Source organism: Gadus chalcogrammus, chromosome 14 (assembly GCF_026213295.1).
Source record: "Gadus chalcogrammus isolate NIFS_2021 chromosome 14, NIFS_Gcha_1.0, whole genome shotgun sequence".
NCBI lineage: Eukaryota > Metazoa > Chordata > Actinopteri > Gadiformes > Gadidae > Gadus > Gadus chalcogrammus.
This window is the reverse complement of record NC_079425.1, coordinates 1,165,461-1,179,304: the sequence shown is the minus strand read 5'-3', so window position 1 is coordinate 1,179,304 and position 13,844 is coordinate 1,165,461. Positions and strand designations below refer to the sequence as shown.

At 47.6% G+C, this 13,844-nt stretch overlaps 3 protein-coding genes across 6 annotated transcripts in view; 2 read left to right on the top strand and 1 right to left on the bottom strand.

Moving 5' to 3' along the window:
* Window positions 1-2,587: 2,587 nt before the first annotated feature.
* On the top strand, window positions 2,588-3,772 carry LOC130403545 (gonadotropin subunit beta-1-like). The gene is made up of 3 exons (XM_056607944.1): window positions 2,588-2,640; window positions 3,220-3,388; window positions 3,519-3,772. The coding sequence occupies exons 1-3, from the start codon at window positions 2,594-2,596 to the stop codon at window positions 3,699-3,701; spliced, it is 399 nt and encodes a 132-aa protein (XP_056463919.1). The 5' UTR covers window positions 2,588-2,593; the 3' UTR covers window positions 3,702-3,772.
* Window positions 3,773-4,209: 437 nt separating this feature from the next.
* Window positions 4,210-12,094, bottom strand: arl14ep (ADP-ribosylation factor-like 14 effector protein). Of its 3 annotated transcripts, XM_056607774.1 has the most exons (5): window positions 11,889-12,094; window positions 11,134-11,329; window positions 8,170-8,304; window positions 7,873-7,916; window positions 4,220-6,058 (listed from the first exon to the last, which is right to left on the bottom strand). In XM_056607774.1, exons 1-5 carry the CDS (start codon window positions 11,957-11,959, stop codon window positions 5,830-5,832), a joined length of 675 nt encoding a protein of 224 aa, XP_056463749.1. In that variant the 5' UTR covers window positions 11,960-12,094; the 3' UTR covers window positions 4,220-5,829. The 3 variants fall into 3 exon arrangements, with proteins under 3 accessions (XP_056463747.1, XP_056463748.1, XP_056463749.1); XM_056607772.1 differs by lacking the exons at window positions 11,134-11,329; window positions 11,889-12,094 and adding an exon at window positions 10,376-11,117 and having other exon boundaries at window positions 4,210-6,058; XM_056607773.1 differs by lacking the exons at window positions 11,134-11,329; window positions 11,889-12,094 and adding an exon at window positions 10,376-11,117 and having other exon boundaries at window positions 4,210-6,058; window positions 8,176-8,304.
* Window positions 12,095-12,830: 736 nt separating this feature from the next.
* Window positions 12,831-13,844, top strand: part of nr1h3 (nuclear receptor subfamily 1, group H, member 3) — a 13,475-nt gene continuing 12,461 nt past the window's right edge. For both annotated transcript variants that reach the window (XM_056607771.1, XM_056607770.1), the window contains exon 1: window positions 12,831-13,005. The gene's annotated coding sequence lies outside the window, so the exon portion shown is untranslated. The remainder of the gene's footprint in view (window positions 13,006-13,844) is intronic.

Genomic DNA, 13,844 nt, shown 5'->3' with positions numbered 1-13,844 from the left:
GTCACTGCGCTCTGCTGCAGTCTCCTCTCTGCCCTGCCCTGTCTCATCACTGGATGACGCTGAACCCAGCGTCCTTTTCGCTGTTTTATCAACTCAATCAAATGAACTCCCTGCGACACACCGGCTATAAGGGCCTGTTCAGAAATTTTGCTCAATGATCTAAAATACTCGAATGGAAAAGCTGTTTGTTTTCTCCATGTGTTCCGGCCTGTTGTTGTGCTGCATGAATACACAAACTACAGGCAACCAGCGCACAAACTACGGGAAAACCAACGCACAAACTACGGGCAACCAACACACAAACTACGGGCAACCAACGCACAAACTACAGGCAACCAACGCACAAACTACAGGCCACCGCACAACAACTAGAATCAAATGCATGTTGTTTATCTGTTTGGGCATTGATCAGCATCGCTTACGTGAGGTAATGAATACATACACATCACACTCCGTCAGACATACACATCACACTCCATCAGACTCCTTCAGCACCAGGGAGAGCAGTGAGGACCTGATGGAGGACTGAAGGCTAAAGGGGGGGTGGTGAGGACCTAATGGAGGCCTGCAGGGTAAGGGGGGCAGAGCAAACAGAGCTTTACTCTGAGTTATCATACGAGTGTACCTGCTCTCTGATCTGCTACTGCAGGCCGGTTTAAACCAGATCTGGGTCCTGGGTAATGAGAGTATCCCATTAATCCTGAACTGGTCCTGAGTCCCTCCAGGACCTCTCCAGGGACCTCTCTGTAGAGCTTGGGATGAGCTCATGGCTCGGATGGACCTGGGATGTAAATCTTCCTCATGTTGAAACTCAGAGCAGGACTTAGAACCTCAACAGCAGGAGGAAACACTCCAGAAGACAACAGATGCTCCTGATGCTGAAGCTGTCCTGGCAGAACGAGCTGTGTCATCCAGATGCAGCTGAAGAGCCTTACCACGTCGTGCTCCGCTGGTTCTGTCTGATGTCCTCCCCAACTCCACCTCACAGAGCTGCCGTCCTGTGAGGTAGCGAGTTCGTCCCCGTCCCCCCCCGTCCCCCTGAACAACACGTGGGTCCTCTCCAACCCGGACGGAGCCCAGGATGTCCTGCTCTGAACACGATGAGGTTCAGGCCAACATTCACGACCCCAATACTGATCGTAAGAAGAACGCTGGATTATTGGGATGATCTGGTCGAGAACTGAACCCTTCTACCGACTCCAGTTCAACAGAAGTGTTAACATACACGTCAACACACACGTCAACAGACTCGTCAAGGTGGGTTTATCCACATCCCTACAGAGCATGTAGATCAGTAAATCACTATACGCACTGTATGTGTTCTGCGCTTTAAACCCATGGAAATTACAATACTTTGTTATCTCACATAAAGAGACGTTTGAGATACTCTAATTAATATAAATATATACTTTTAGTAAAATGTAAACTATTGATGAATACGATGGAAGAATAGTAACAGTGACTGGCAGCAACAAGGGGCAGCAACAACCCCAGCAACGAGGAGGCTACGCTCCAGACAGTCGGAGCCCGCCGGCCTCACCAGGTGTGGGGTTCCGCTGGGGGCCAGGAGAGCTCTCTGTGGACACATGCAGGGCTGGCAGCACAGCAGCGCTCAGAGGCACGCGCTGTGGAGCCCCGGGGAGTCCTCCGCCCTGCCTGCAGACAGCGCGGCCCGCGTTGCAGCAGCAGAGAGGAAACTACGGAGAGACGCCCCCCAGCTGCTCGCTCGGTCGGGAGCAGGGAGATGAGAGGGAGGGCAGCTCCCCGTGTGTCTGAGAACCCGCTCCTCTCTGACGCTCCACAGGGTTTTATGAATCAACAGCAGAGCTATGGTCAAGAAAAGGCATGTTGCACACAGCATGGAGGCAGCAAGTACACAGAGTACTACAGAGGAAAGCATGTTTGTATTGGGGGCGATACCGTTCTCATAGCCGTAATCGACAGACCCTGTTATTGCTCAATAACATCTTTTATTTCAGCAGATATTGACAATACTTCAACATGTGATCTCTTAATCCTTGCACGGTATATGTAATGTTGCACACTGTCTCAGTGGGCTCAGTTGTTAGTCTCTAGTTGTTGCAATGTTCAAGTCCACACATTAACACATTGAAATCTTTGGTTGAAAACAAACCAGAATATTAAACAGAGAGAGGACAATGTATATCAAACAATGTCTGTATCCCCCAAGAAAGCGTTTTATTTAATTAAAGCAAGTGACGGCAGAACATGAGGCCAATGAAGCTGGGGAATCCCTGATGTCCTCGATGCTTCCTTCAAACCAGCAGTGTCTGCGGCTGGGCTGAATCAAACGCCGCTGTGTGAGAGCACAGTGGAAGACTCCCTGTCGCTGTGTGGGCCGCTGTCTGCTCCTTTAAGCCATTCACCGGCAGACTTTAGACACTGACCTGTGGTGTGTAGGAGGTGAGACCTTGAGACACGGCTCTGTTTCCCTCTCTGGAGGAGGTTTCCGTTGTTGCCTACAAACAAGGCGTTGTCTGCAGGTATCTGACACCTGTTTCCAAGGCTGCAGGGCTTAGTGCCTTCTCAGGGAACACTATTTAAGATCCTGAGCGTCGGTGATGATTCGGAGATGACGGGCTGTCTGGGGAGACGCACACTACACAAGAGCTCTCTGAGGTGAGTCTGGCAGTGGGATTGGGGAACAGATAGGCAAAGATGATCTATAGTCCGTTTTGGTTGTGCAATTAGATTCCTCTTTAAATGGGCTTATGAGAGCATTAAAGCCCATGCATTATAGGTGCTGAGAGCATTTAAATACTTTAGATTATATGTATGCACTAGATGTGTAGAATATTTTGAATTTGCAAACTCTTATAATGTATTTGCATTTTTGACTGAGTTAGAAAAAGGACATAAAATATTCAACAAAGGTTTCGCAAAAAACATTTAAAAGTGGGACAATGCATTTTTAAAGCATTCATCCTCATCTTATGGGAGAATGTGTACAATTTGTAAATTCTGTCTGGTGATGGTGAAGGAAATACTCTTCAAAATAGGACAGAAAGTAGTCAAAGACAAAATTCTGCCTGCACTTTGCCAGCTCATAAGAGCCGTTTTATGTCTGCAAACTGCTGTAGAACACTGCATAGCTCCATCGGTGTGTCAGGTTCCGTGCCAGAGGCCGTTCATCCGTCCTCTGATTGCTGTGTGATGTGCAGGCTGATCTCCCCCTTGTGGTCGGGCTCCATATTGCAGCGAGCCGAGGATGCAGCTGGTTGTCATAGCAGCAGTGCTGGCGATGACGTGGGCCGACCAGCCATGCAGCTTCACCTGCCGCCCGACCCCGACCACCATCGCCGTGAAGAGCTGCGTCAGAACCGAGTCCATCAACACCACCATGTGTGAGGGCCAGTGCTACCAGGAGGTGAGCACAGCACCCACCCAGGCTCAACCCTCAGCCTCATCCACACACGTGTGTGTGCTGGCCCACAACTATTCAAGGTAAGGATTCTAAACAAAGAAGGAGGCCTCATCTAATGAGCTTTGGTCGGCAGGACCCGATGGACCCCGGGGAGCGTCCCCAGCAGTACACCTGCAGCGGGGACTGGGCCTACGAGGTGAAGCACTTCGAGGGCTGTCTGGAGGGCGTCCTCTACCCCGTGGCACGCAGCTGCAAGTGTTCCCTGTGTCAGAGCAGCAACACCGACTGTCAACGAGTTCTCTGGGACGTCTGTTAGCTGTTAACCCCCCCCCCCTCTGTGTATCGTACCCAGTCAGCGCTACAATGTTCAGTGAACAATAAAAACGCCTTCACATACACCGATCGTTTCTTTGACTGTGCTGCGGTTTGTGATTGGTGTGCGGTGAGCTGTGTCGTCCTGTGATCGGGGTTGTGGAGGTCGGATGGTTTGCTCCCGGCGCCCAGGAAACAGGAGGTTGCGCGTTCGGCCGGGACCCCGCCCTCCATCGACCCCCCCGCCCTCCCCAGACCACCGTCCATCCGGGAGCTCTGAACTCTGAACTCCAAGACGGTTCCGCCCAAAACAAAATAAAAAACAAAACAAGCAATAAAATCCAGCATCTCTCGATCAATTGATGGATTAATGGGTTATTATACTCAATTTAACTATTAAGTATAATAGTTAATTTATCCAGTGATGCTGGATTTTACTTTGCTGGAAGTATAATACTTTTATTAAGAATTATACTTAATAGATCCAGTGATTCTGGATTTGACTTGCTTGTTTTGTTTTTCAAATGCAAGCAATACATTTGATTGTTATGCTATAACAATCAAATGTGTTGCTTTCATTTGACTGGCCTAGGCCTAAGGCTTCATTGGTATGATGTCCAGTAATACTAGCTTGTTTAAGAAAAGCTTGTCAGCAATTCATGAATGCCGCCTATTTGACTTCTGTGTCAGCACAGAGGAACCATCAATTCAAATAAATCATATCTCTCGGTTTTTGGGACAGCAGGATGACTTTGCAGAAATTGTTTTCCTAAAATATGCAATGCAACAGGTTTTACAAGTAAGCCAGACCAAACTTCATCTGTCATTTGAAAGAACACAATGTATCGTCATTAGTGCGCCAAAGGAAAGATTAAGGGTACCACGATGTTTTGTAACCTCTCGCAAATCTAATAGGCGGCAGCCAGTCTCCTCCTGCCTCAGTGTTGAGGCTGACGCTAACGAGCCCCGGAGCTGTAATGTAATTATGACGGGGTAATGGTTGGGCCGAACGGGGGGCAGTACAGCGGCACCAGGTCTTAATAACCACTTGCATAATGTGTTTGTTTCTAAAATGTATAACAGTATCCAGATTAGAAAAAAAGAATGGAGAGTATTTATAACTTTTAATTTGTGCACGTGCACACGCCCAGGCACGTGGTCAGGAGGTCAAGGAAACACTAGAGATGCTACAAGCTAATTGTTGCCTCCAGTACCGTCCTGACACCGACAAGCAGAAAGAGGCTCCACCCCCAAGGCCTTGTGTATTATGCACACATAATACACATAATCGGGGTCAAATACAATGTGTTGCTAGTAATAAAGCTGTGAGATTGTGTGCTTAGAAAACAACACTTCTAAAAACAACGACAATGCCAGCCTCAATCAGCCCTCCAGTTATAAGCCTTTAAAATAATCCTTTGGCCACCTCAACCAATCACATCGGGATGTATATTTTATACAGCTGAATTCTGAGTAAATGATCATCTTGTAAGATTGCATAAGTCAAAACTAAACACTGCTATTCATAACATGGCAGCTGTCTTTGTATTTTAAACCCGATCTGGACAGCTGACATAATCTAGTGCTCATTGAAAGACAAGGTTGTGGCAAAAAGCCTTTTACAGAATGAATTGTAAGTATAGTAAATGTAAAAATACAAATACTAGTTATTGGTCTTCCCCTTTCTTAATGAGATTTGAATGACGATTATTCACTAGGGTCTGTATTTCATGGCTATTCTGATACTTGACACCATAATAGATAGCCCATATTATGCATTACCAATCAGAACATTTACTGTTTGTGCCAAAACTCAACTAACACCTATAATACAAATGTCCCTTGCAGACAGAGCAGATATCCCAAACTGATCTTTATTCATACAACACAAAAGAAATATACAGCACAGAAGAGGTGTCTTTAGAGTTAAAGTGTGTCAAACTCAAAGAAACTTCTGTTTTGGTCGAGGACCTCAGTGCCTCAGTGTCTCAGGGCCCCCTCAGTGCCTCAGGGCCCCCTCAGTGCCTCAGGGCCCCCTCGGTGCCTCAGGGGCCCCCTCAGTGCCTCAGGGCCCCCCCCCCTCCCTCCTCCATGTTCCTGGGCCCTAAAGGTTCCAGAACGTTCTGGAGTCTTCACACAGCAAATTTGTTCCTGATGATCTCGCCGCCCTCGACCTCCACCTGCTCGTAGAGCCACTTCCTGTGGCAGCGGCACTCCACGCCGCACTTGCGAGCGCCGCAGTCGGGGCAGGGGTAGAAGCAGCCCATGCAGTCCACGTCGAGGCAGTCGCACATGTCCTTCCCGCTGGAGATCAGGACGCCCTTGGCGTCGTACAGCTTGCTCTTGGGGCCCATCGTCTGTCTGCAGGAGACGGACGATGAAAGGCTGAACACCGTTCCACACGTGATTTAAATCACGTGTTGGTGACGATCATCCCGACTAAGGTTTATCTCCATGGAGCTCTGTCCCCAAACCGGCCGACAGGCCAACACACTCCCTTCATCTGGACAGAGGCCATCACACTCCCTCCATCTGGACAGAGGCCAACACACTCCCTTCATCTGGACAGAGAGGCCATCACACTCCCTTCATCTGGACAGAGGCCATCACACTCCCTTCATCTGGATAGAGGCCAACACACTCCCTTCATCTGGACAGAGGCCATCACACTCCCTTCATCTGGACAGAGAGGCCAACACACTCCCTTCATCTGGACAGAGGCCATCACACTCCCTTCATCTGGATAGAGGCCAACACACTCCCTTCATCTGGACAGAGAGGCCATCACACTCCCTCCATCTGGACAGAGGCCAACACACTCCCTTCATCTGGACAGAGGCCAACACACTCCTTCATCTGGACAGAGGCCATCACACTCCTCCATCTGGACAGAGAGGCCATCACACTCCCTCCATCTGGACAGAGGCCATCACACTCCCTCCATCTGGACAGAGGCCAACACACTCCTCCATCTGGACAGAGAGGCCAACACACTCCCTTCATCTGGACAGAGGCCAACACCCTCCCTTCATCTGGACAGAGAGGCCAACACCCTCCCTTCATCTGGACAGAGGCCATCACCCTCCCTTCATCTGGACAGAGGCCATCACACTCCCTTCATCTGGACAGAGAGGCCAACACACTCCCTTCATCTGGACAGACAGGCCAACACACTCCCTTCATCTGGACAGAGGCCAACACACTCCCTCCATCTGGACAGAGAGGCCATCACACTCCCTCCATCTGGACAGAGAGGCCATCACACTCTCTTCATCTGGACAGAGAGGCCAACACACTCCCTCCATCTGGACAGAGAGGCCAACACACTCCCTTCATCTGGACAGAGGCCATCACACTCCCTCCATCTGGACAGAGAGGCCAACACACTCCCTTCATCTGGACAGAGAGGCCAACACACTCCCTTCATCTGGACAGAGAGGCCATCACCCTCCCTCCATCTGGACAGAGAGGCCAACACTCCCTCCATCTGGACAGAGGCCAACACACTCCCTTCATCTGGACAGAGAGGCCATCACACTCCCTTCATCTGGACAGAGAGGCCATCACACTCCCTTCATCTGGACAGAGAGGCCATCACACTCCCTCCATCTGGACAGAGGCCATCACACTCCTTCATTAAACCCCCAGACCCTCCTTCTTTAGATCCATTCACTACAGAACCGCCCTCCCTTTCTCCCCTTCCTCCTTTTTACTTGAATGTTTCTTTTGTCCCCACTCTGTAAGCGTCTGAGTATTTAGAATGGCGCTATATAAATCCACTGCATTGTTACCCTGCGTTCACACGAAAAGATGCATTTGCTGCCCGAACGCGTTGACGCCTGAGTTTTGCGGCGCGTCAAATCAAGTTTTGCGGCGCGTCAAAGGTTTGCGGCGCGTCAAAAGTTGAAATATTTCAACTCGAGCAGCATTTGACGCGCCGCAAAATACGTGAACGCGCCCTTCGCCCGTGCCCGGCAGCGGGCACGGGCATGCCGCGCCGCAAGTCAGATTTTGACGCGCCGCAAATCAAGTTTTGCTGCCCGTTTTCTCGGCAGCAAATGCTGCGGCAGCAAAGCAGCAACGCGTCTCTACATTCACTTTGAATGGGATCACGACGCGCGTCAACTTTTTGCATCTTTTGGTGTGAATGCAGGGTTAGTGTTATTGATGCTGACCTTTCATTGGTTGAGTACTTCCCGCCGCGCCCTCCGCGTCCTCCCTGGAACAAACACAACGAGAAGACGTTAGGAGATGAAGGATTTGCAACGTGACACAAGATTATTGTCCAAGCGTTCAGACTGGTTGCTATAAATGTGTTACATTTGATACACCTCATGTGTGTGTGTGTAACATGTTATAGATGTTATTATGTTATGTGTTACCGCCCCTCGTTGCTCCATGCGTAGGTTTGTATGTTATACCTTGTGTGTGTCTATATAACATGTTCTATCTCATGTGTGTGTGAGTCTCACCCTCACCGCCCCTCTCTTCTCCCTGCGGAGGTTCGCCCCGTCCCTCGTCCGTTCTCCGGTTTGCGTTGCCGGCCGAGCCGCCGGATTGGTGTCCTTGGTTACCACCCCCCTCTTCCGAAGCTCGATCTGCAGAGACTACACAGACACGCACCAAGGTAAACAACGAGTACAACAAGTTAATGCAGGAGGATGATACTACAAGGTGAGGCAACAAGTTCATACAACAAGTTACTGCAACAAGTTAATACGAGAGGTTGATACTACAAGGTGAGGCAACAAGTTAATACGAGAGGTTGATACTACAAGGTGAGGCAACAAGTTAATACGAGAGGTTGATACTACAAGGTGAGGCAACAAGTTAATACGAGAGGTTGATACTACAAGGTGAGGCAACAAGTTAATACGAGAGGTTGATACTACAAGGTGAGGCAACAAGTTAATACGAGAGGTTGATACTACAAGGTGAGGCAACAAGTTAATACGAGAGGTTGATACTACAAGGTGAGGCAACAAGTTAATACGAGAAGTTGATACAAGGCTTGTTTTGCGATGCGGGATTTACAACTTGAAGTCGCCGTTCCTCCTGGACCATTTCCTTACAAAAATGAATATGCGTCTCACAATTGATATCACAGTAACGTGTTTTTTTTTGTTTTTTTAAACGAAACAAGTAGCCTAACCATTGCAAATAATTTAAAGCTGCAAATAAAACGGCAGCAAATTGACTAAAAAATCTTTTACATTTGACCTTATGATCTTCAATACCTCGCTGCACAATGCTCCCCATCAGGCCTCTCACCAGAGGCTGGGAATGCCAGACGTATCTGTGGCCATCAATGCACTCTGTATTTACCGTCATTCCAAATCCACTTTTTGAAACTACCGGTGGTTTCATCAAACACTTCCCACAATTTTCCCAGTGACACGAATTTCCCAGTTTCAAAAGTTGCTTGGTAGAAACAACACTCTTTCGGTCATCTGAGAGGTTAGGCTCCTCATCCTCTTCATCGTCAAAACTCGTGTCTATGTCTTCTTCACTCCAAACTCATGTCCTCCTCAGCCCTCTCTTCATGGACTGACCCCTCACTCCTCACAGACAGGAATGGTACCTCACTCTGCTGTGGTGAGGAAGCCCTTGGCATTGAGATGTTCTCCAGACTTGTGTCATCAAACAATGTGCAGTAGGAGTGGTCACTAAAGACACCCTGCATGTTGTACATGTCGTCAGTCATTGTGCCTTTGCTCACAAGGACGATGTGTCAACCTTCACTTCCACATTCAACCAGATCAGTCTGGGTACTGGCCTCCACTTGGTGCTGCTGCCCTGACTTTCTTCTGGTTCCTGACATCATTCAACCAGGTCAGTCTGGGTACTGGCCTCCACCTGGTGCTGCTACCCTGACTTTCTTCTGGTTCCTGACATCATTCAACCAGGTCAGTCTGGGTACTGGCCTCCACTTGGTGCTGCTGCCCTGACTTTCTTCTGGTTCCTGACATGCTTCCTCCCTTCCTGTCAACTGACCCTCCATCAATTCCCTGCATGCTTACATGGTCTTTAAAGAGACACAAAAGCAGAATCTAGCCAGAATTAGAATTAGAAGAATTAGAATACCTTTATTGTCACTGTAAACATGTACGTTGAGATTAAAATAGCCCTCTCCAAGCAGTGCAAAAATACATAGATACAATGCAAACACATAAACACAGGACATGAAGAGATAAAAAAAGGGAGCTAGGGTGTGCAGTCCTGAGGAGTGTGTACATTGCAAATAAATACGTTACTATGCAGTGTAAGATATGTATATATTGCACATTATATATTATTATATATATAATTATTATAATATAATAAGATAATGTGGGGGAGACAATGACTGACATCTCCCGGCTCTGCCCGCCAACAGGATGTTGTTTACAGCTATGAAAAGTAGTACACGGGTGCAGCAGCTGGGCTCCACGCTGCCTTACAGTTCGTTAATTTCATGATACAAGTAATTGTCGTGCCATTTGGGTGTGCACATGAATGTGCGAAAATAGTGCAACCGACGGTGTTTGCAAATGGATTATTTCCGATAACAATGGATTATTTTGGCGATGGATTAGAAATTATCAAGAGCATGGAGCGAGCTAGTCTGCAAACAAGACAATCTTCAAACATCGAGTGTACTCATTTCTCTGTTTCTCTAGTAGTAGAAGCTAAGTGTACCTCTCGTTCCTCTGCCTGGCAAGCACATTTCTGCGCTCTTTCTCTGCGCAGAGCAGCGCCCGGGTCCGATTTAAAAATAGTTGGCACAGCATCTGGCTTCAGTCGACTGGTGGGACGGCGAACAAATCTCCCATCTTCAGCAAAAGCTCCCTCTTCAATGTAATCAGCCTCTATAAAGTGGTCGCTACATACTCTCCGCGCTGGTCCCATTGGGGGGCTGAGGCGTTTCAATGCAGCTAACCATCTTCGGAGCACTTCAGGCTTCTTGAGAGGAATAGCATGGAAATGAACTATTCTACCGCTCTCCTTTAACCGATAATATTCGTTTGAACAGCAAGGGGCAATACAAAAGGTTGTTCTTCCAATATTCGACATGTTTGTTTAAAGAGCTAACCATTCTGATGACGTGGCGCCTACGTTTTTAAAACATGGCCGTGCCCTAGTGGCGAAAGTCGTTATAAACATGTGATTTTCCAGTGAAACTACTTGAATTTCAGGTTTAATGAAAATCCATGCATTTCCAAAAATGAAAAAGCAACCAAAAAATGGTCACAGTTCTCATTGCTTCATTTCCACTTTAACAAGTTGATATAATAAGTTAATACATCAATACAACAAGGTAATACAACAGGTTAATATAACAAGTTGAGAAGTTGATACTAGCCACTATGGGCCAAGGTGCTTCTTCAGTCTACTCTGAAGAAGCACCTTAATGTGCTGCTCTAAATGTTTCATTAAACTAATTAGTGAACTTTGACCTTAGTGGAGTCGTGGCCGGCGGTGAAAATGGTGGGCACGGCGTCCTCCCTGAGGAACTGCTTCCCGTTGTAGTCCCTGAAGCAGTCGGGCCGGAAGTGCTCCGAGCAGAGGCAGGTGTTGGCAGTGGGGAGGAAGTTCTTCATCCCTAGGCTGTGCACCCATTGGTTGGCCAGCTGGGGTTTGCTGAGGGGGAACCTGTCATCAGAGATATATTGGATTATTGTACAGTGTTTCGGTCGATCTCTAGTATTATTAAAATGGACTAAAGCTTTTCCAACCATCCTGGAGAGCATGAACATAAATATACATCAGTAGCCATGAATTATTATTATTAGTAGAAACTGACCACTTTGTGTACAATAAAAGCTCATCCCACAATGTTGGATCAGATCTAACCATTAGGTTATCAGGCTTAACCTCTAACCTTCTCTAATATCAGATAACACGTCACACAGGTCACTAGGTCACAGGTCACTACCAGGTTCACTACCTGTGACCTGGCGACCTGATATTAGAGAAGTCGTTCCTCCTAAAGAAGAGAAGGTGTGAAGCCTGAAGTGGCTTTAGATCATGAAACTACCAGCAAGCAAGTAGTAACACACATAAATTAAATAAGAAACACCAATTAAAAGGCTAAATGATGATATGTATGGAATACAAGGAAAAAAACAAATTATTACCGAATATTTTGACCATATATTAAAATGTTGTAGTCAATATTATGCCTAGATATGGAACGCGTCTCCTAACTCACCTATAGAACCTGATTTCGGAGCCTTTGACGAACTTGTTGTTGCAGCCAATAGCTGCACAGATAACGGGCATGATCACTTTAATCAGGACCTGATCGATCACAGGAACATTGGAGGGCTTTAAACGATGAGCTGATAGAGGCGTGTGGTGTTTGAACGGTGTTTACTTCCTGTGGTTCTTCTTCCATCCGTCTTCTCTTTCGGCTCACTACCGGTCAGAGCGACATCCAGCGGCCATAAGGTAACGTTAAAATATTGCAATATATGAATGTCCCCTTCTACTGTAAGAGGATAAACTAATTAAGCATGCATACGTTATATGCATTACGAACACGTTTTATTTTTATCCAGATTTAAATTAACTAGATTCGATTTTAATTTACTGTGGTATTTGATATTGTTAATATTTTTAATGTGCATGTTACTGATTGAACGGAATCATCTGGATATTTACACAGCCTTCCATTGATGTATTCACTGAGGAGGAGGGGGGGAGGGGGGGTGGATGGATAACATTTATCCACCTACTTAAGACATTTTGTGTGAAATGGTGTTAGACATGTGGAGCAGCATTCCCCCTATCTGACCAGTAAGACCAGCTCACATACTGAAGCCTCCAGGCAGCAGACGACCGGGGTGCTGCTGCTGCTGGCACACAACTTGAACCACACCTGTCCCCCTACACACCTGCCGGGAGGGACTCACGATAAAGTACACAATACACAATAAACGGCAGCTTCATGCATATCTCTGAATACGGACGAACCCACTCAGTGTGTGGAATGTAAAAACAGATGATTATCAAGCCAAGAAAGACCCTTAAAGTTGAGTTATAAGTATTAGTTTTAGCAGTTCTGCGTCTTGTTTTGTACTTCCGGCTTCCTGCAGTCACGTGAACGAGCTAGCAGCCAATCTGGCAACCCTGCTAGCAGCTAGCAGCTAGCGGTAAGCATGTAGCTCCGCCTCCCTGCGGTCACGTGACGGAGCTAGCAGCTAGCCGTTAGCCGTTAGCATGTAGCTCCGCTGGACTCAGCGCCCGCAGACGAACCGACCTACGAACCCCCAAAAGCCCCCCTCGGTCGGTGTTCGGTGGAGTGGCTCCAGACACCCCCCCCCAAGGTGAGTGAAGGGAGGGAGACCCAGGACGGGTCGGTGTAGTGTAGTTAGTTGTGTTGTTAGTTGTGTAGTTAGTGACGTGAGGAGCCGTCAGTATGAAGTCCGATCCGCGGAGACCTAAAACACTTCGGCTAACGCTACTGGTCTACCAGTAAGAAAATCGAGGGGGTGAACTGGGAGACATCCTCCCAGTATGAGGGTTGACACACTGGGTCTGTTCTGGTTTAGTCTCTAACTCCCTGCTGGGAGTTAGCCACATGCTAACGGGCTAAAGCCAACACAACAAGTCTATTATCTCTAGTTGACCATCAAAGGGTTGAACTGGGAGGACTACCCCCAGTATGAAGTGAAAGTATGTACTGGTTTCACTCTACTGGTCACGTTTAGCTGTTGACCCCATGCTGGGAGTTAGCCACACGCTAACGGGTTCGGTTAACGCTGCTGGCCGACCAGTGAAGTGTTGAACTGGGAGGAGGACGTCTCCCAGAATGAAGGCTGACACTGACAGTCTTTACTGGTTTAGGTTCTACTGACCTGTTGACCCCCTGCTGGGAGTTAGCCTCATGCTAACGCCAACACAACCAGTATCTGATCTGTAGCTGACCTGCTGTGAGGTAAATTTAAGATTGAACCATCCTCCATAGTATACCTGAATGTTCTCTGGTGGCTGGAGGCGGTGGACTCAGTGCTACTCCATTGCTAAACAGAGTCAAACTAAAGTGAATTTGGCCTTAATAAACCTCTGATAAAGAAGATATAACCGAAATGACTCCACCTTATAGAGAAGGTGTATGAGATAGGATTGAGATAGTTATATTAGGGTTCGGGTTAATTAGGGTTAG